This window comes from Biomphalaria glabrata, chromosome 2 (genome assembly GCF_947242115.1).
Source record: "Biomphalaria glabrata chromosome 2, xgBioGlab47.1, whole genome shotgun sequence".
NCBI lineage: Eukaryota > Metazoa > Mollusca > Gastropoda > Planorbidae > Biomphalaria > Biomphalaria glabrata.
In genome coordinates this window covers 3,294,748-3,314,635 of record NC_074712.1, presented here as the reverse complement: position 1 = coordinate 3,314,635, position 19,888 = coordinate 3,294,748, and the positions used below count along the sequence as shown (strand labels likewise).

The 19,888-nt window shown below is 33.8% G+C and overlaps 1 protein-coding gene across 3 annotated transcripts; it reads left to right on the top strand.

Moving 5' to 3' along the window:
- The first annotated feature begins 22 nt into the window (after positions 1–22).
- On the top strand, positions 23–18,144 carry LOC106064152 (thioredoxin domain-containing protein 11-like). 3 transcript variants are annotated; one of them, XM_056018764.1, is made up of 16 exons: positions 23–207; positions 976–1,195; positions 2,526–2,646; positions 2,760–2,866; positions 3,266–3,359; positions 3,676–3,788; positions 4,080–4,148; positions 4,256–4,387; positions 4,757–4,960; positions 6,396–7,001; positions 7,848–7,896; positions 8,302–8,453; positions 9,543–9,655; positions 9,890–9,970; positions 10,284–10,319; positions 13,927–18,144. In XM_056018764.1, the coding sequence occupies exons 1-16, from the start codon at positions 56–58 to the stop codon at positions 14,663–14,665; spliced, it is 2,988 nt and encodes a 995-aa protein (XP_055874739.1). In that variant the 5' UTR covers positions 23–55; the 3' UTR covers positions 14,666–18,144. The 3 variants fall into 3 exon arrangements, with proteins under 3 accessions (XP_055874739.1, XP_055874738.1, XP_055874740.1); XM_056018763.1 differs by having other exon boundaries at positions 6,393–7,001; XM_056018765.1 differs by lacking the exon at positions 10,284–10,319 and having other exon boundaries at positions 24–207; positions 6,393–7,001.
- The last annotated feature ends 1,744 nt before the right edge of the window (positions 18,145–19,888 follow it).

Sequence of the window (19,888 nt, the reverse complement as noted above, 5' to 3'; positions counted from 1 at the left end):
CTTAGGAAATCAAACTAGTTCATGCCAACAAATTTACTGACGTGTGCGTCCGTCAATGGCGGATGTTGTGAAAAATAATGTTGCACGTAAAATAGGTGTCAACTTCATAAAGCCAAATGAGTTGCTGCGTGGCATGGCTCGTCATCCAGAAATATGCTGTATATTTATCACATTTATGATAACATTTATTATTAAATATGGAACAAGGTTAGAAAAGTTAAGTTTACCTCAAATTTAAAAACGTTTTCTGTCATCTAAAAAATAAATTCTCTCTCAGTCACTGAGACTCACTGACTCACTGTCTCTCTCATACTGATTCTCAGATTCTCTCAACTGAGGCGACTGACTCACACTCAGTACAGAGTCTAAGTCTAGACCTAGACTAGTTTCATCTAAGTCTAGTAGTCTAGACTACTCTATATCTAGTAATTTTAACAGTAAAAGCAAAGTCAACTGTCTAGAATCTAAGAAAATAGCAATAATTTCAATAATACTTAATAAATAGTATTAATAATACTATTAATAGATCTAGATGACTAGACGGTATATATATATATATATATATATATAATCAATATATATATATATATATATATATACTTTACTGTCACAGATAGATTGGTCCCAATCGCACTGAGCATATATGATTGTGACTTATTGTCAATATTGAGATACTAAAGCAATTCTAAATTTTAAAAAAAACTTGTTTTCTAAAAAAAAATTAGCAGTATAAGAGTACAGTTAATTAAGCCTTAGGCGTTAGGCATAATTTAATCATCTATGCAAGCCAATGTCACGTTTATGTGATAAGTGACATTAAATAAATCATTTTGAAGTAAAACTTTCCTTAGCTTTAGTTGATACTTCAGTCAATAGAAACATTTTCTTGTTGATTTTTTGTTTGTAAAAATTATTACAAGTCTTGTTAAATGTGAACCACAAAAAAAAACACAACACCTTTCTCCTCTTCTTCAGCTTCAAAAGCAAGCCAGTTACACTGCCCCCGAAGCAACCACAATACATGTTTCCTCCAACCTCCTATGTATTGGACTCGCCCAGGGGTTCCTTGATGCCACTCATAGAAGTTCTTAATTCTCAAGAATTTGTGTTTGTCATGTACTATGCTCCATGGTGCTACAAGTCTAAAGCTGCCAGATCAGAGTTTCTTAAAGCTGCAAACTATTTCAAAGGGCAGGCAAGTCAATTTTTGTAGTGTTCAGACTCCTTCACAGAGTTAAAGCTATGGCACAGATATATTTATTTGATTAGTAGTTAACATGTTAAGTTGTAAAGATTAACAACAATAATATATTATATATATATATTATATATATATATCTGTCTATGCAGGAAAAAAGGTCAGGATAGTACACTGAGACATTGTTAATAGTCGCTGGAATATTGTTAATAAAATAATAGTTACTGGGACATTGTTAATAGTTACTTTACTCAGATATTGTTAATAGTCACTGGGACATTGTTAATAGTCACTGGGTCATGGTCAGCCACCTCTGAACTATGCTGACCCATTCATTGGGATGGTTAATCCTCTTACTTGATGGCTATATGGCTCCATGCCCTGATTTTCATGGCTCACTTCCTAAGTATTCATCTTTCCCCGACTAACATACAATCTTGTGTTGTCTGCAAACTACTGTAAAAAGATGTTTGGTTTTTTGGGCAGCAGTGCTTGGCCATATTCTGTTTTTGAGCCCAAGCACTGGTGGTCCTCCTCTACATAGATAGGTAGATAGAAGACATTTTTACATTGATCTCACAATCTGTTAGAAGAAAAAAAATCCACTTGGTTATCAAGTATAAAACAAGGATTGTTATAAAGGAAAACATGGTGACTTTAGGAAGAAAACATGGTGACTTTAGGAAGAAAACAAATGTATGTTGGCTTATTTTATGCCTAAAGTTAAAGTAAAGTTCCCCTTTCAGACCTTGTGGTTTATAGGTCTGATGATGTAAAGGTCATCTGTTTCTGTGACCCTACAGTTAACAAGGGTATCATGTGGCCACACAATGACCAATCGCCTTTACTTTTCCCCAACTAATGCCAGGTACCCATAAGACCTGGGTGGACTCCGGTTCGGAAGCCAAGCACATTACCGCTCAGCTACTGCGCCTCCTATTTTATGCCTAGTTCATAAATATTTGATGCAAGAAATAAAAACTTGCTTTATAGTCTAATGAAACAATTATTAATAGCTGATACTACTTTAATTGTAGGTATTCTCTATACTAGTTTATGAAATTTTATAAAAGAATCATTTTTGTTTAAACTGCTGTAAAGAACAGTTCATACAACCAAGTATTTTGTAGACTGGTTCAAAAAGTAAACTATTGTTTCAACAGAATTTAATAGAAACATAAACAAAAAGTCTAGGTCTGAACCAAATTTGTTTCTAAAAAAATAATTTAAAATGAAATAGCTCTCTTGTAATCCAGTTCATTTAGATTCAGAAAATTAAATATTATTAATATAAATAAAACATATTAAAGATCTCTTTTGTCAACAGGTTGCATTTGCTTCTGTGAACTGTTGGTGGCCCGAGGGGGATTGTAGAAAACGCTACAAATTTTTAATGTTTCCTGTTTTTATGGCTTACCATACAAAACTAGATGGATACAGATATTTTGGTAAGTTTGACATAATTTTACTCATAACATCTTTAAAGACACTCCCTCTTTGTTTAAGTCATTGTTTAATCCATTTATATAAAATATCATTTAATTTCTTTTTTTTTTTTTAGGTCATGTACGGGCCGAACATATGATTCAGTTTCTAGAAGATTTAATTTATCCTCTGAAGTTGTTGAATTCCAAAGATGAGATTTTAGAACTAGTAGCGAAACACGAGGTCAGAAATAGTACTTTATTTTTATTGTAGTTAGCCTCCAGTTTTTTTGTGTATATAATATTATAAATATGACTAAAATATTAAATATAGATCTATTATAAATCTTGTGGCAACTTAAAAAGGCTTATCAACCCACTTTCATAACTAACACAAACTTAAATATCATTGTAAAAATTTTTTCTTTTTTTTTTCCAGCAAACTTTTTTCCTGTGTCTTCTTAGTAGACGTCTTAAAAGCGCCCATTTAACCATGTTTATAGTTAGACCATATAACTCATACACATTACCAGACTGATACAACAAAATAAAAGACTTGGAACATATATATATATACAATCATACTCCCTGAAGACCTCTTCTGAATTGATTTGCTTACTTTGTCTGATTGTTTACTTTTCAGAATGCAATTGTTGGTTATTTCAATCTTACATCTCTGAAAGATGTCGGTGTTTACAGACAGTTTTACTATGCATCCATGCGCATACAGGAAAGAGGTTGGTTACTTGAAAAATTATAAATATGGTTCCAGGTCACTTCATCCCCTAGTCATTTCAACCATATCTATCATGTTACTACTAATTGACATCTATTAATAGATTTCTCCACAATAATGACAAGTTGAGGGGGAACACAAGAAGTACATGTTGAAAATATCAACCAGCATTCTAAATAGACATATTTATTTGTTAGAAGAAATGTAACTTTATTTGTTGTAGATTAATAGTTGTTGGTTTTTTTCTTTGTGCTGGCTAAAAGGCTAATTACTTTTCTATTTTCTGTTCATTTTTTTTTTTTTGTTTACTTTCAAAGATCCATTCCAGCCCATTAAATTTGGTGTGATTTCTCAGGAATCTGTTGCACGTGAAGTCAATTTGACACAATGGAATGAAATTGTATTTTTAAGATTGACTAACGATTCCTTGGTAAGTAAAGCTCAGAAATATAATACTGAATATATTATAAATGCAGATTTCAAAAAGAAAACATATTTTGTATAAAATATTGATTTCTATTTTTGCAATTGTCTAGGCTACTGTCTTTCTATGTTTCCAACTCTGGATCTATAAATAAATCATCAAAAAACCTTCTCCCAGATACACCCCCCCCACACACACACACACTGGTCCACAAATGAGATTGGACCATAGTACTCTAAGCATGCTATATAAAAGCTATAATTATTATTACTTACTTCAATTTATTTCTCTTCCCAGTTTTATCCTTACCCTAATAACATCACAAGTTTGAATATAGTTCAGTGGGCCTTAGGAAATAAAGGACAAGTAAGTCACATGACAATAAACTCCTACAGTGTATTCACTGAAGTTACATTTCATTGTTTTATGTATAACACTTTCATAATTTCTTTCTTTGCTCGTTTTGTGTGTAGGAATTGATCAAAAGGCTGTCACCAGAGGGCCTAAAGAGTGAAGTTCTAGCCACAGAGATGCACAAAGGTCCTGCGTTTCTCTTGTTCCATGCCGAGAGCCCACTGTTGAAGATTGAACCTGGTCTAAGAGTGGTGAGAGAAGGGTTAGTTAGACTGCGGCTGTGTGACTGAATGAACCCTTGCAAGTGGTTAGGGAAAACATTGTGGGTGTTAATGAAAAAAAAAAAAGATATTGTAAATAAATATTAACAAGTCTATGTGAAAAGGACTGGCATTTGAGTGCAATAACTTAAAATTTTGATTTTATTTTATAGCATTTAAAAGTTTTTTTTTTTTTTTTGTTGGCTAATAGATTTATCCAAGTCTATTATGTTATGAAATAATTTCATGTTAAGATAGATTGTTACAGTATCTGGCTAAGGATGCATGAATTCAATCAAAACATTTTTGAAACATCATGATAGAAAAACTAATTTTGGTTCCTGTAAACTTTTCTTCCAGTTGAAGGATGTTGTCTTGCAGTACAGGGAATGTCAACTACATCCTTACTTCCGTAATATACAAACTCACTGGTCTACTGCCACATTAAAAAATCTTCAGTACCACAGAGCTTTGAGTACTTTCTGCCAGCAGCTGAAGCAGGTCAACCGAATGCAGGAGTTGGATCTATCTTGTTGTGTTAGTACAATCCTCTATAACTCTAGTGTAAGTGCTTTTCATCATGCCATGTATAAGTGGCAGAAAACTCATCAAAAACTTTTTTGTTCTCAAATCTTGTTTTCATTATTAAATTCGGTGTTGAAAAAAAAGATAACATAACAACTTTTTTCTTATAATCTTAATTAATCTTTAGTAATATTACAAAGCTATTTTTGTCTTCAATGAGTTTTTAAAAACCCATTTCATAAATCATCGCTATTTGTCTTTTGTGTTCTTTGTTATCATGTATAGTCTCCCTACTTGGGCTATGCTTTTCCGCCTCAATGTGGTGCCCTGGTGGAAACATCATTAGCTGCTAATAGGGAAGCAAAACAGAAACCTGTTGGGGTGCCTTAGGAGCGAGTCCATTGCACAGGTGGTGACAGAAAAAAGACTCAACAAACATGTCGTGATCCCACACAAATGATGTTGTAAAGATACGGAATATGGAGAAGTTTTCCTGGTGTGCTCAGCCTCAGGCCTTGCTTTTAAACTGAGCGTCTTGGGATGCAACATTCTGTTAATAGGGATGTAACATTCTGCTTGGATCCCTCCCAGACTGAACCGTTTGCTGAGACATGCAAATGGAGGGAGCTTTCATTGGTCTAGAGTTTTATGAGACTTTGACTCAACTCTCAGTATAGTTACAAAGAAGAAAAAGATAAAGACACGTTGGCCAAGTGGTAAATCGTTCGGCTTCTGAACCAATCCTGGTGAAGACTGGGATTTTTAATTTTGGGATCTTTCTGGTGCCTCTGAGTCCTCCCAGTTCTAATGGGTACCTGACATTAGTTGGGGAAAAGTAAAGGCATTTGGTTGTTGTGCTGGCAACATGACACCCTCGTTAACTGTGGGCCACAGAAACAGAGGACCTTTACATCATCTGCCCTACAGATTGCAACGTCTTAAATGGAAACTTTACTTACTTTTAATCTACACTTACTTAAAGCTTGCAGCTCTTCAGTTCTCTGATAAAATGTTGCAGCACGTCAAAATTTTCATCTGTTTGGTCTGCACTTAGACTTGCTTCATTCTGTAATTTATATATATATATATCTATTCATAATGGTGTATTTAATCTCCATTATAATTCATTCACTTTCAAGCATACATAATTGTAGGCTTTAGTTTGTATTTCCTTTTAGGAACCATAGAATCAAACAATTAATATTTAAAAGTTATTGATCCTTTTGGCAGTTGTTTCCATGTTTTATATAAAGAAAATAAATATTTTTTGGGGGGAAGTACGTCAGTTAGTGATTTCAGTAGTGCTCATCTGACTAGCTAGTAGAAGAATATCCAATAAATAGGCCCTTGTATATGTCATATGTATCTCTTAAAAATGTATAAAAACAAATATTTTCATATTTATAAATATGCAGAGAATAATGTTTTGAGCATAGGTTTTGTTTATCTTGTATGTCTTCATGTTTCTCAGCAGAGTCAGAATGTGTGTAATGTCTGCCAGTACAGCTCTGCAAAGAGAAAGTGCCAAGTGTTGCCACCCCACTTGCTGTCCCATGTATTCGCCTCCCACCAGTCCGACTCAGATTGCCGGAGTTTCAATGTGAACTACAGTTGGTTAGACAGACTAAGTTTTTGCTGTTCAAAGCGTGACGGTGCTCACCAGACTGCCCACTATATGCCGCAGCCTCGCACAGAAAAATTGCGCCTGAATATAAGCAGCAGTGATCAGAGAGTGCACTTTTATAAAGAGGATGAAGGTCTTGATCGCAGTGCGCGACACACGTTGGATGGCTACGTTAGAAATCACCTGGAGTCACTTCCAAGAAGATTATGTGATAGACTCTCTTTAGAGAGGCACGTGGATGACAGTGCTGGAGTGTCTGAGACTCTGGCCTCTGAGCTGAGCTCCACTGAAGTGCAGCTCAGATTGAAACACTTGAGCCATATTGGCTGCAGTAGCAATAAAACTGTCAATTTCTATGCAATAGATTCTAGGAATCGCTGGATGTTTCCTGATGCCTTGGGCATTGAGCCCAATATGTCCTCAGGAGGACCAACAGCGGTGTTATTTGACCGAAAGGTAGGTTGACTGGTTTTAACTGAACTAGTATTGGTACCTAAAATCATCTGGATACAACTTACTGTTTATTACAACGTAAAAAAAATGGTTTTATTTGGGGGTGTTCACATTTTAACATTAGTGTAAAAAAAATACATATATTACCTTGAATCTCCAACAAGATTGTCAATACATTGTACTAATATGCTAATATGGATATTCAATAGCTTCTAAAACGGAATAAACTTGAATAACTTTTTGTTTGTTATAAGAAAATGAAATATTCCATTGGGTGTAGAATTAATGGGAAAAGGAAACCATTTAAAATTAATACAAATTAATTTATATAATTTAATTTCTAAAACAGCAATCCATATATTCTTGAAGAAGAATTGAGGAATGTTCAGTTGAAAACTACAGCTTGTTATCTCATGTCACTTTTAATAGAAAAAAATGCCCCCCCTCCCCCCCAAAAAAAAATACATATATAACGTAACCACTTTGAACACATCATACTCTGTAAAAGTTCATTAAAAGAAAAAATTCAGATGTTTGATCAAAGAAAACTATTTCTTGATTAAATTTAAAGTAATTAAAAACTTATTGGGAAGAAATAAAATGAAATATTGTTTTTTAATCATTGTTGCTGGAAGCGTTTTTAGAAAAGGAAATAAATGGGCTAATTGTCATTCAGGAGTCAAAGAGTGTTATTTGTCTTTTTACTAAAAAGTAGTGCTTTGTCGATTGATCTACTTTTACTTGTCATTGACTTAGCCTGAGTAACTTGAAATAATTAGTTTATTTGATAGCCACTCTTCAGTTAAATTCATGTCATGTCTATTGATTGATTTCAATTCATGTTTTCAGAGTGAGGAACATTATATATTTAAAGACAATTTTACTTACAGCAATACAGGTAAGCTGAAAAGGTGACCTCTTGGCTCTTTTAAGACCAGTTTTTATTTAAGTTACACTGGTTTTGACCATATATATACACATTCTTTTTTCAAGATTTTAGTTTTTTTTTCACAGAATCACTAGATTTTTTGAGTGGCACCTCATATATCTGTAATTTTATTTTGCATAGGATAATGTTCCATCCTTCAAATCTAATGTATTAGAAATCATAAACTTTGTAATGGGAGATATGTTTTCATGAAAACAATATTTCCAAATGAAAGTGAGATGAGTTGTATTGTGGGTTGGCCATTTGGCAATGTGAACTTCTGTTACCATGGTAATTCTGGACTCGAATCCTTTGTTTTTAAAATAAGTCTAGACCATAACATCACTCTAAATATTCCTTTTTGTTTCTATTTAGTGTCTTTTCTAATGGACTATGAACAAGGATATTTGAAAAGACACCAACAATCCAATGGCTTCCCACAGTCTGTTTGTGAGGTCAAAGGTCAAGTTTGTTTACAAGAGCTTACTTCTGCTACATTCCTTAGTGCTGTGAAGGAGGAGGAGAAAGTAAGAGCTTTACATTCATTGATTTCTATTGGTTGTAAAGAAGAGCTTTACAGTCATTAATTTCTATTTGTTGTTGTAAAGAAGAGCTTTACAGTCATTGATTTCTATTGGTTGTAAAGAAGAGCTTTACAGTCATTAATTTCTATTTGTTGTTGTAAAGAAGAGCTTTACAGTCATTGATTTCTATTAGCTGTAAAGAAGAGCTTTACAGTCATTGATTTCTATTGGTTGTAAAGAAGAGCTTTACAGTCATTAATTTCTATTTGTTGTTGTAAAGAAGAGCTTTACAGTCATTGATTTCTATTAGCTGTAAAGAAGAGCTTTACAGTCATTGATTTCTATTGATTGTTTAAAGAGCTTTACAGTCATTGATTTCTATTGGTTGTAAAGAAAATCTTAACGGTCATTGATTTCACTTGCTTGTAAAAGCTCTTTACAGTCAATCGTCTCACTTGCTTGTAAAAGATCTTTGTAGTCATTGATTTCACATGGTTTTGTTGACGTTGTGTTTATGTGTATGTGTTTGTTATTAGTTTGTAGAGTTATTCCTCTTTGGTAAGAAAGTTCATATCATAGTGTTGTGTGTAACCTCGTACTATGAGGGTGTGTAAATAAATGGACTCATGAATCTGGCGTTATAGTGTTGGCGTTTTTGATTATTAAGTGTAGCGTTTCCAGCTTAACAGGTTTTAAAACAAAATCCTTATAGTCATTGGTTTTAATTTCATGTAAAATTGTATCAGCTTGTCAATAAACAAGGAGATGCAGTGGCTCAGTGGTAAAGCACTTGTTTTCCAAACTGAGGGGTCCAGGTTTCGAATCCCGATGAAGACTGTGATTTTTTTATTTCCCCTTTTCAGTCCACCTAGCTCTAATGGATACTTGACATTAGTTGGGGAAAAGTAAAGGCGGTTAGTTGTTGTGCTAGCCACAGAAGACCTTTACATCATCTGCCCCATAGAAAGGGGAAACCCCCTGCTATTAAACGCTTAATCAACATGAATGTGTTATTTTCATTTCAATTTTCTGTATTTTTTGTACTTGACATCTGAGTTTGGTCTCTAAATGTGAATCATGGTGTCTCCACAGGATGTAGTGGTTTTAATCTATGCACACTGGTGTGGATTCTGTCAGACTTTAAGTCACACATTCCTTGCATTGGCTCAGTATTTCTCCACATCACCTCACATTGTTTTTGCCAGGTAAATTATATCAGAATTATAAAGTATTCCTGGGTTATCACACCAAATAGCAGACTAATTAGGCATATAGTCTAAAATAAATTTTGTGTTTAAAATTTTGAAATCAAAACCTGTCTACAATGTTTTAATGTAAGTATGAGGCTGCAGACTTGGTCGTTTTATGTTATCCATTACCAAATAAATTAGCAAACACATTTGATTTTTTAGAAATCCAATTTATTTTTGTCTCCCTAGAATCAATGGGGCCACCAATGATCTACCTTGGGAATATACTTTTGATTCCTATCCAGTTATTGTCTTCTTTTCAGCCAGACAGTAAGTTCTACATTTTTGGCTTAATACTTACTTTTTTTTACAAATCTTAAGGCATTGAGAGTAAGACTTTATTTCTTAAGGTTAGGGTCAGTTTTATATATATTGAGTGTTTGAAATATATAATCATGGTAAATATATTTCTATTTTTGAATTCGTTTCACCCAAAAATAGCTAAACTAAACTAAAACTAATACTCTTACCAATAATTTGACACCACTATTGGCTTTGTTTTGAGCAATCCTATACTCAATTTGTTTTGAGCAATCCTATACTCAATTTGTTTTGAGCAATCCTATACTCAATTTGTTTTTAGCGATCCATATGATTTGATTATATGGAGAAACAGGAGGTAAGACTATTGTCTAACATCAACACATATTTTTTGTAAACTAGAAACTCTTCATTTTCATACAATCAGCCTAACATTCTTTCAGAATGAAACCTCAGTTTTGTTGTCGAGTATTTGTGTTTCAAAAAATGTAAATAAATATTTGTTTCAAGATTTTTTTCTAAAACAATTTAGAAAAAAAACATATATTTTGTTGTCTATCTAGAATCTAGTAATTTTTAATAGTAATGTGACTTGATGCTGATAGTTAAATTTTAATTGTTGAAAAAAAAAAGTTAAAATAATTGATTAGAATGTAATTTTAATTCGTAATTGATATTTGTTTTGTTTCATATCTTCTTGCACATGTGTTGCTGTCTTTTCATTCGACTCGAAGCATTGTTTAAGCTCATCTTTCTATTGAGGACCAAAACAATATGTCTTTGAGTCTAATGTCAGACAAACTTAAATTATGAGTTTGAGTCTTTGAATCTACTGTTAGAACTAAAATTATTAATTACAATCTATGAGTTTACTTTCAGACAAACTAAAATTATGACTTAGAATCTATAAATCTTCAGTCAGATTTAATAAACTAAAATTATAAAATTATAATCCATGAGTCTACTTTCAGAGAAACCTAAATTATGACTTTGAATCTATGAATCTACTGTCAGACAAACTAAAATTTTGACTTTCAGTTCATTTTCAGACTAAGTTGACTTTAAGGCTTCTATTAAGTTTTAAGTTAAGTCAATTCTAATGTCTGCAAAAACTTGAGGCCACCGTGTTTGTCATCTTTTTCTCAAATCTTTTCACTGTTTAATGTAGTCACTGTATAACACCAACAACTAAACATTTTTGTCTCTAAATGTTCAACTGTTAAACAAAATATTTTTTCTACCTTGCCTACATAAACGTCAATTTGGATATTTTACTTAGTCTAATTAACTTTAACAAAATAAATTATATTCTAATACAAGGTACCGGGTATACAAGGAAACTTTTAACATCTTTTGAATTAACACAATTTGTTTTCTCTGTCATTATCTAAAATGTTTACTTTTGTCACAGTTTTTTTTTTTAATTACAATAAAAATTATTGTACATATTTGAATTGTTATCCGTATTCTGCATAGATTAGAAGACTTTGGTCTTAAAGAAATATTTGTGTTTATCATGATATATATGATTTTTTTTTTTTTTTTTTTTTTTTTTTTTTTTTTTTACAAAAGATGCATTTCCCTAGAGCTCTTTGATTCATTTCTTATAGACAACAACTCAGTTGTCTAAAGTTCAAGTATAATGTCCTCAAAAGTTTACTTACTTAAAGTATAATGTCCTCAAAAGTTTACTTACTTGAAGTATAATTACCTCAAAAGTTTAGTTACTTGAAGTATGTCCTCAAATGTTCACCTACTTGAAGTATAATGACCTCAAAAGTTTACTTACTTGAAGTATAATGACCTCAAAAGTTTACTTACTTGAAGTATAATGACCTCAAAAGTTTACTTACTTGAAGTATAATGACCTCAAAAGTTTACTTACTTGGCTGTTTAAAAACTTGAACTGAAAAGATTATCACACTGCATTATGTTTGTCAAAAGATCTATACATTTATCTTTTTTTTTTTATTACCAATTTTGTTAATGTCATTGATACAATGTTACAAATACATTAACTTACCAGCTGTTTAACAAACCCCCATAAGATACACTTAGGAACTAATTATCTTATCTTTTGAAATAACATATATTATATGTAATGTATATATATATTATATTATGTGTATATATATATATATACATATATATTATGGATCTAATTATCTTCTTTTTTGAAGCAATGTCGTAATTTATAAGATAAGAAAAGTAGCATGTACAAATCCTCTAAAGTCAACATAAACAAGTCCCAAGTCAACATAAACAATCCCAATTCAACATAAAGAAATCCCAAGTCAACATAAACAAACCGCAAGTTAATATAAACAATCCCAAGTCAACATAAACAAATCCCAATTCAACATAAACAAATCTCAAGTCAACATAAACAAATTACAAGTCAACATAAACAAACCCCAAGTCAACATAAACAAATTACAAGTCAACATAAACAAACCCCAAGTCAACATAAACAAACCCCAAGTCAACATAAACAAACCCCAAGTCAACATAAACAGACCCCAAGTCAACATAAACAAACCCCAAGTCAACATAAACAGACCCCAAGTCAACATAAACAGACCCCAAGTCAACATAAACAAACCCCAAGTCAACATAAACAAACCCCAAGTCAACATAAACAGACCCCAAGTCAACATAAACAGACCCCAAGTCAACATAAACAAACCCCAAGTCAACATAAACAGACCCCAAGTCAACATAAACAGACCCCAAGTCAACATAAACAAACCCCAAGTCAACATAAACAGACCCCAAGTCAACATAAACAGACCCCAAGTCAACATAAACAAACCCCAAGTCAACATAAACAAACCCCAAGTCAACATAAACAAACCCCAAGTCAACATAGCTGCATATTGGTGTTTGTACTACAGCTATTGGTCGTCAGAAATATCTATTTATAGTTAACATTGCTAAAAAAAAAAGAAGTTTACCTCATTCTTTTATGCATTACTAAAAAAAATGATTACAATAGGAATATTTCTGGGAATATTTTCTTAACTAAAATCTTAACAAAAAGGAAACCTGCCGCTTTTAATGAAAGTGTTGTGATAGTAAATATGCTTCTTTTGTCTGGCCAGTTATTGAAATGTGCTAATTTTTTGTTTATTTTACATGGCTTAAATGTTCCTTCTGATTGGAGGAAATAATTACATCCTAGCCCAAACCTCACATAGGATTACGGGGAATGGCAGCGGGGCAGGGTTTGAACCTGGGACCATTGAGACCACAGAACAACAGTCTAGAGTGCATGTAAGGGAACTCGGGGGTTTGAGTCACAGTCCCCAAAGGACGAGTTCCTTACTACATACATATGGCTCGATAATCTAGGGTATGATTCTCAATTACACTTGTTAATACTTGCTTAACTCAAATACGAACACTTAGTATACATCAACTCTAATTCCTTATATTCACGAATATCGATAATACTTTAATACTTAATAAAGCACACAATTACATCACTCTTATGAAATACACAAAACACCAGCACCCTACTCAGACCAGGTCAGCTCTCCAACTGCTAGACTGACCGCTAGAAACCTAATTGTCCCCCCTTGAAAATCCCGTGATAAAACATTTCACACACTAACCAATAAAATAAACAAACACACACACTATCTCACATCTTACACACCCACGCTCTTGACAGTGCATACGACATAACCAGGCAGGCGAAGTGGACTTCAACATCTATGTTGTCGTGAAAGTAGCAAATGTTAGGGTTAAGGTCAGAGAGGGGATATTGCAAGCATGTTAGGCTTATATAAGGGACCAATAGAGGAATAAAGCAAGCAGATTCAACAGTAGAATGTTTGTTAGTGTTATACTAGCCCTCTTTTACATGTGTATTGTTCTGTCCTGATAGTTTTGTAGTGGTGGTAAAATAATGGATTTCTAAATACAACTGTGTTCTTATTAAAAAAAAAATTATTTTTTTTCAGAAAAGCTGACAGCATTGTTTATCCTAGTGATGAGGACATGTCACTAACCAAGCTGATTCGATTTGTCCTGCATCATGCCACATATGACACAAAGGTTCGACTGGCCGCTGACGTCTGCTCCACTGCCTGTATCCAGGCCAACATTGCCCACAGCAGTCAGGTACTGGAGATGCTGCGCCTCAGGCAAGCCAGCCTCCAGTCTCAGCTCAGCATGCGAGAAACTGATGGTCTCAAAGCAGAATCAGATGGTGTGTTGGATGCAGGAGCAGTTGACATCCCAAACGGGGGAGAAGATGATGGCCCACATGCAGGAGTGGGCCATGAAACTGGAGCAGATGGTGATCATAATGCAAGTGCAGCTAATGGCCAGAATGCAGGAGCAGTTGATGGCCAGAATAGAGCAACAGTAGATGGATCAAATGCAGAAGCATCCAATGGCCAGAATGCAGGAGCAGCTGATGGCCAGAATAGAGCAACAGTTAATGGATCAAACGCAGAAGCATCCAACGGCCAGAATGCAGGAGCAGCTGATGGCCAAAGTACAGATAGAATATATAGCCAGAATACAGCTAACGCTTATTCTAAATTAGATACAGATTATTTAATATCTGAGCTTCAAAGGACTACAAATCAGATTGAGGCTGTAGAAAGACTGAAATTGTTCTTGGAGAAACAAACGGAAGTTATAAACAAAGAAGACTTGGTGAAAATATTATCATTTGATTTCCCCAGTGCCTAAAAATCCAGAAATCATTGCATTAGTGTTGTTGTGAATTATTGTTTCTTTTAATATGGCTGCCAACACTGTTATATTTGTTATTGAATGTTTGTATAATACTGTGTTTATTTATTGTCACTCCTTTCTTTTTGCTCACTCTAGTTTCTTTTCTAAAGTTGGCAATTTTATGCATATTTTATTGACATTAGGAATGTGAGAGATAAAAATTGAGCCTAGGTCAGTTGTTATTGTTATTGTTTTCAACCAAAGAGGCTAGAGTACAAATTATGTCATAGATTTCAGGGGTTTTGTTTTATTATTGTATTGTTTGTAATTTAATGGAATGAATGATTGTAGAATTGGTTTTGTGAAATATGCAAGTGTCTTTTTACTTGGAATCTTCCTGGTACTAAAAGAAATATATGTGTTATAAAATAGGTTTTATTTCATCAAAATAGATATTTTAAATAAAAATTGTAACAGATTTTTATTGGTTTGCAGAGATTCATGTTAATAGTGTTTTGATTTTAATTTCTCTTCAACCAAAACGTTGTCTATGAAATACAAAGATTGTTTGGACTGGCACCCGGTTCTGTCACAAGAAATAAACTGATTTCATTCTTCACTTTTCGTCTTTTGGATCATTAGGACATCACATAGGATTTGTTGACTGTCTCTCTGTTCCTCAGGATGGAAATCTTTCATTTCCGTCTGTTTTCTAAACCCTAATAGATGGACTTTAAGAGCAGCCCTTGGTTCCTTTACTGCATGAACTGAGATTTTCAAGTCTCTTTTTTCTAAGTACACATTTTGTCTGGCAACATTAACCAACACTGGCATATCATTTTAAACACAATCATAATTCTATATCATACATTTTCATTCTGCCGTTGTTGTCAGCATCTAGAGTTTTATTGTGGTACATTTGATGGAAGTCCTAAATATTCTATTTGATTTACAGTGAAGATTCTATAACTAGAATTTGTATTTGGAGCCAAAGATAGCTTGATTCAAACTGTTTAGGTGTTACATTAGCTTGTTGTATGTATTTTCTGTTATTTGGTTGATTGGATACATTACTTTCTTTTAATATAAAACTGCTCATCCATTCTTATTCTTCTTCCTGTAGCCGAAATTTTGATGTTCCTACATAGTCTTCAGTGCTGATTAAGGCGAGGTCATCTGCATACATGCTGCTTTAGATTTTTCTTGGTAGGCTTTGGTTTAGATCATTAATGTATATTAGGAACAGTTTTGGGGACAGAACTCCTCCTTGGGGAATGCCATTTTTTATGCCCATAGTGCAACTTCTTTGCCCTTGCATGCAGACCAAAGCTTTTCGATTGTTCCGATATTCTTTTATCCAGAAGTACATTCTGTGGGATATGTGATGGTCTGTTAACTTGAGTAAAAGGCCTCGTTCCCAGACTTTATCGAATGCTTTTTCCAAGTCAACCCAGACAATCATTGTTAGCTTCTTACCTTGAGATCCATCTTCAATCTCCTGTGTGATGAAGTCGATTCGGTCCTCTGTAGATCTACCTTTTCTAAAGCCAGCTTCAATCTCCTGTGATGAAGTCGATTTGGTCCTCTGTAGATCTACCTTTTCTAAAGCCAGCTTCAATCTCCTGTGATGAAGTCAATTTGGTCCTCTGTAGATCAACCTTTTCTAAAGCCAGCTTCAATCTCCTGTGATGAATTTGGTCCTCTGTAGATCTACCTTTTCTAAAGCCAGCTTCAATCTCCTGTGATGAAGTCGATTTGGTCCTCTGTAGATTTACCTTTTCTAAAGCCAGCTTGGGCTTCTGTAAGTGGATTGTTTGACTCAAGGATCCAAGTGAGTCTGTTACTTAACACTCTTTCCATATGTTTGCGTGTACAGCTGGTGAGGCTGATTGGCCTGTAGCTGTCTAGTTTGTTTCATTGTTTGCTATGCTTTAGTATCCATTCAACTCAGCAGACTTCAGACTACTTAGGTCATTTGTCCCCTGACTCAGTAGGTGCTTACCCTCCATGTGTTGTCTGACTTCACACAGTTGTTTAGTCCTCGGCTACTGGATGTGGCTAGATTTGTATAGTGTGATGTTCTATGTTAAAAGTATTGCCTTAAGATGAAAGATAAACCCTTTTTTTTTTAGTCCGTATAACTGATGTGTGGCCTTAGTATAGTATCTTAACTCTTTCAGTGCGGCATTACTCTTAGCGAGGAACTTGGTATATCATATTTATTTCACTATCTTTTTTATGTTAAACTTTTTAATTCTCTCTTTTTTTTTGATTTTTGAATATGGGAGTGATTGTTCTTTGTTTTACAAAACAAAAGACAACACTATGTTAATGGTTCCTCTTTTTTAGTTTATTTTCCGGGACCCAAAAAATGAAATAATACAATTTCTTAGTGCATTTGTTCGTCTTTTATGAAATTTGAATTAGTTAAATGTGTGATTTTCCAATATTTATGGATTAAATGTTTAATTAAAAGGTTAGTTGTAGTAACTCATACCCTTTGAAAATTTGTGTTCATCACAGAAAACTACAATTTTTTTTTTCAAAATAATTCGCACTGAAAGAGTTAATACTTCTAGTAAAATCATCCACCTGTGTGTTGGCCATCCCTTAAATCATGAGTCCATGGCGTGCATTGGGTATTTAATGCTTAGTCTGACAGCTCCTTTTAATGCTCTCAAAAAAAAGAAAGAAAACTGCCAACATAATTCTGTATGTGATATCGACATAGTGCCAGATTTTTTAAATATGGTGCTAGAGACAAATCAATCTGGCAGATCTTTTAAACCCAGACCAATAAGGTTAATAAATACTAAAAATTTGATGCCTCTCACCACCTGATGTCCATGTGGCCCGCACTGCCCATTGAACTCTATTTCTCTTGCTTCATATTTTTGAAAGGAAAATTTTGAGCTTTAGGGAACTTGACCAGACTATTGGAGACATTTGTTATTTTCCCTGGGAGGTGGTATGTAAACACGCCCAGTATTGATGTTTGGCCATAACATCTATGTATTTGACCTAGTTAACTTTGTTTAATCTAGTTCTCAGGAATTTTTTGTGGTCAGTGAAATTAGTATGTTATTGGAAAAAGTTAATTGGTGTTATTACTCTCAATGTCAAAGATTCTTTTGGTAATTTATACGGAGACTCTAGAGATAGCTGTAGTTATTGTCATGCTAAGGCTAAACATTGTCTATCACATTAACGCCATAAATTAACCGCCAGTCAGTTCATTAGCTTGTATAATTACTGTTTACGGTGAATGATTAATGTCATTTAGAAACTCTGCTCTGTTACTGGTAACCGGTTGGCTTTTCTTGAAGATGTGTTAAATTTTTAATTTTAATATGTTTATGTCATGTTTCAATTCTTTGTTGACAATGTTTTTATTTAAAAAATTAACCATACCTTCATTTCTATGGTTTGCATTTTTTAAGCCTTTTTTTGTATCTCTCTGTTCTGGTTGTTATTTATGTGAATTATTTCTCTCCCCCCCCCCCCCCCCCCCCCCCCAATATGTTGTCTCTCTTTTTTTAATATGCTCACATTTTGTTTTTGACTTTCTAGTCTTTAGATTCATCCGTAATTTATTGTATTTATATCTCGTTGGAGTACCCAGCCACATGTTTAGTTTAAGTGAGTTCAATGATTTGATTGTTACCAGAAGATACTGTGGTCATCACTATGCACTGTTGAACTTTTTCTTTTGCTCAGCTGGTGTTTGTATGTGTGAGATAGAAATTCAGCCCTTTTGTTTCCTGAACTTTCCTTTCTTTCTGTATTAGGAGTAGGCCTATCTTTTGAAGGACACTTAAGTATTTTTTATTCTGGTTTAGAAACTTGGTTGTCAAGTCCATGCATTAATAATAATTAAAAATAAAACTTGAAGCCATCATGGTTCCTATCTTATTAATTTCAGAGACAAGTAAATTTAGTAAATTTTATCTGCGAGGTAGACAGGGAAAACAGTCATCGACTTTGTTCATGTTTGTGGTGTGTGAATCTGTATAGACCAGTGAGACTTGAACCCCAGCCCATGGACAATATCTGGCCCCTTGGAACTATTGCCCCCATTGCATAATTAGATCAGACAGTTTCTTTTTGGTGATTAGGATATTTATTTAGGACGCAGACTTAAAACACTTGGGCGGCACTGGGATAGACTTTTTTTCTGGTTCTGCCAGACTTAAACATAGAATGTGATGAAGAAGCGATTGATTTTCATTGTTTTTTATTAATTAATTATTGATTCACATGTCTCAGCTACAAGAGACTTATTTATAACAATTACTAATTAATATTACTCTTATAGATGTATTATTAATCAGTTCTACCCTTTTTGCATTTTTTTTTTCATAAATTTTTTTTCCAGCACTTTTTTATATGTTAATGTTACAAAACATGCCAGGAAGACTTTCATGTTTGTTTCTTGATTTTTGGTACAATAATTTTCCTTTATAAAAAAAATTGTTTCTTTGATTAGTGCTCTGGAGAAGAAGACAGGTTATTATACTTACAGGGTTGTATTTGTAAGTTCCATAACTTTTTTCACACTTGTGCTTAGACTTTTATTACTTCCCTTGCTCTAATACTCAGTGATTTTTATAACTTTGTTTAATAGAAGTATAGGCAGTAAGGTGTGTTGAGTTGAGATGGCTAGTGCACCTTTAAAAAAATAAAAATATTTGGAACATCACAACAAGTGATCTGGTCATTTTGACAAGAGCCTTAAACCTTGCTTCTCATCACTAGTGAAACATAGTGAAAAGTAAAAATAATAGATCATCAATTAAATGTCGTACCTGGGAAGAATTTCTGGGTATTTTTAATTTTGATCATAGTAGGAGATGGTAAGGTGAAATGAGAAATGGCTGATCTTGTTCAACAGAAATAGTATTAGTAGACAGGTCATGACCTTCAAACAGAGACAACTCATGGTGACTCCGCCGCGACCCCCACCCACACAGAAATAGAAGAATAGACAAAAAAATATCCATATTTTTTATGGTCTTAGGCGACCCCTGGCAAATCGTCAATTGACCCCCAAGGGGTCGCGACCCACAGGTTGAGAACCCCTACTCTAAACCATTGGAAACGTAAAGGGTATGGAGAAAAAGAGGACATATGGTCACTTTGAAAGAAATACAAAAGAAATGCTTTGATTTTGGTTGTCAGGCTTAACTCAAATATTTCCATATTTCTGAGCTTTCTCTCCACGCAGCTGATCTATCCAAA

Coding starts and splice junctions, on each gene's coding strand:
- LOC106064152 (XM_056018763.1), top strand. CDS start 56: ATGGCGGATGTTGTGAAAAATAATGTTGCACGTAAAATAGGTGTCAAC. Junction 2,867..3,265: donor AACTAGTAGCGAAACACGAG/GTCAGAAATAGT, acceptor TTTACTTTTCAG/AATGCAATTGTTGGTTATTT. Junction 7,897..8,301: donor TTTTACTTACAGCAATACAG/GTAAGCTGAAAA, acceptor GTTTCTATTTAG/TGTCTTTTCTAATGGACTAT.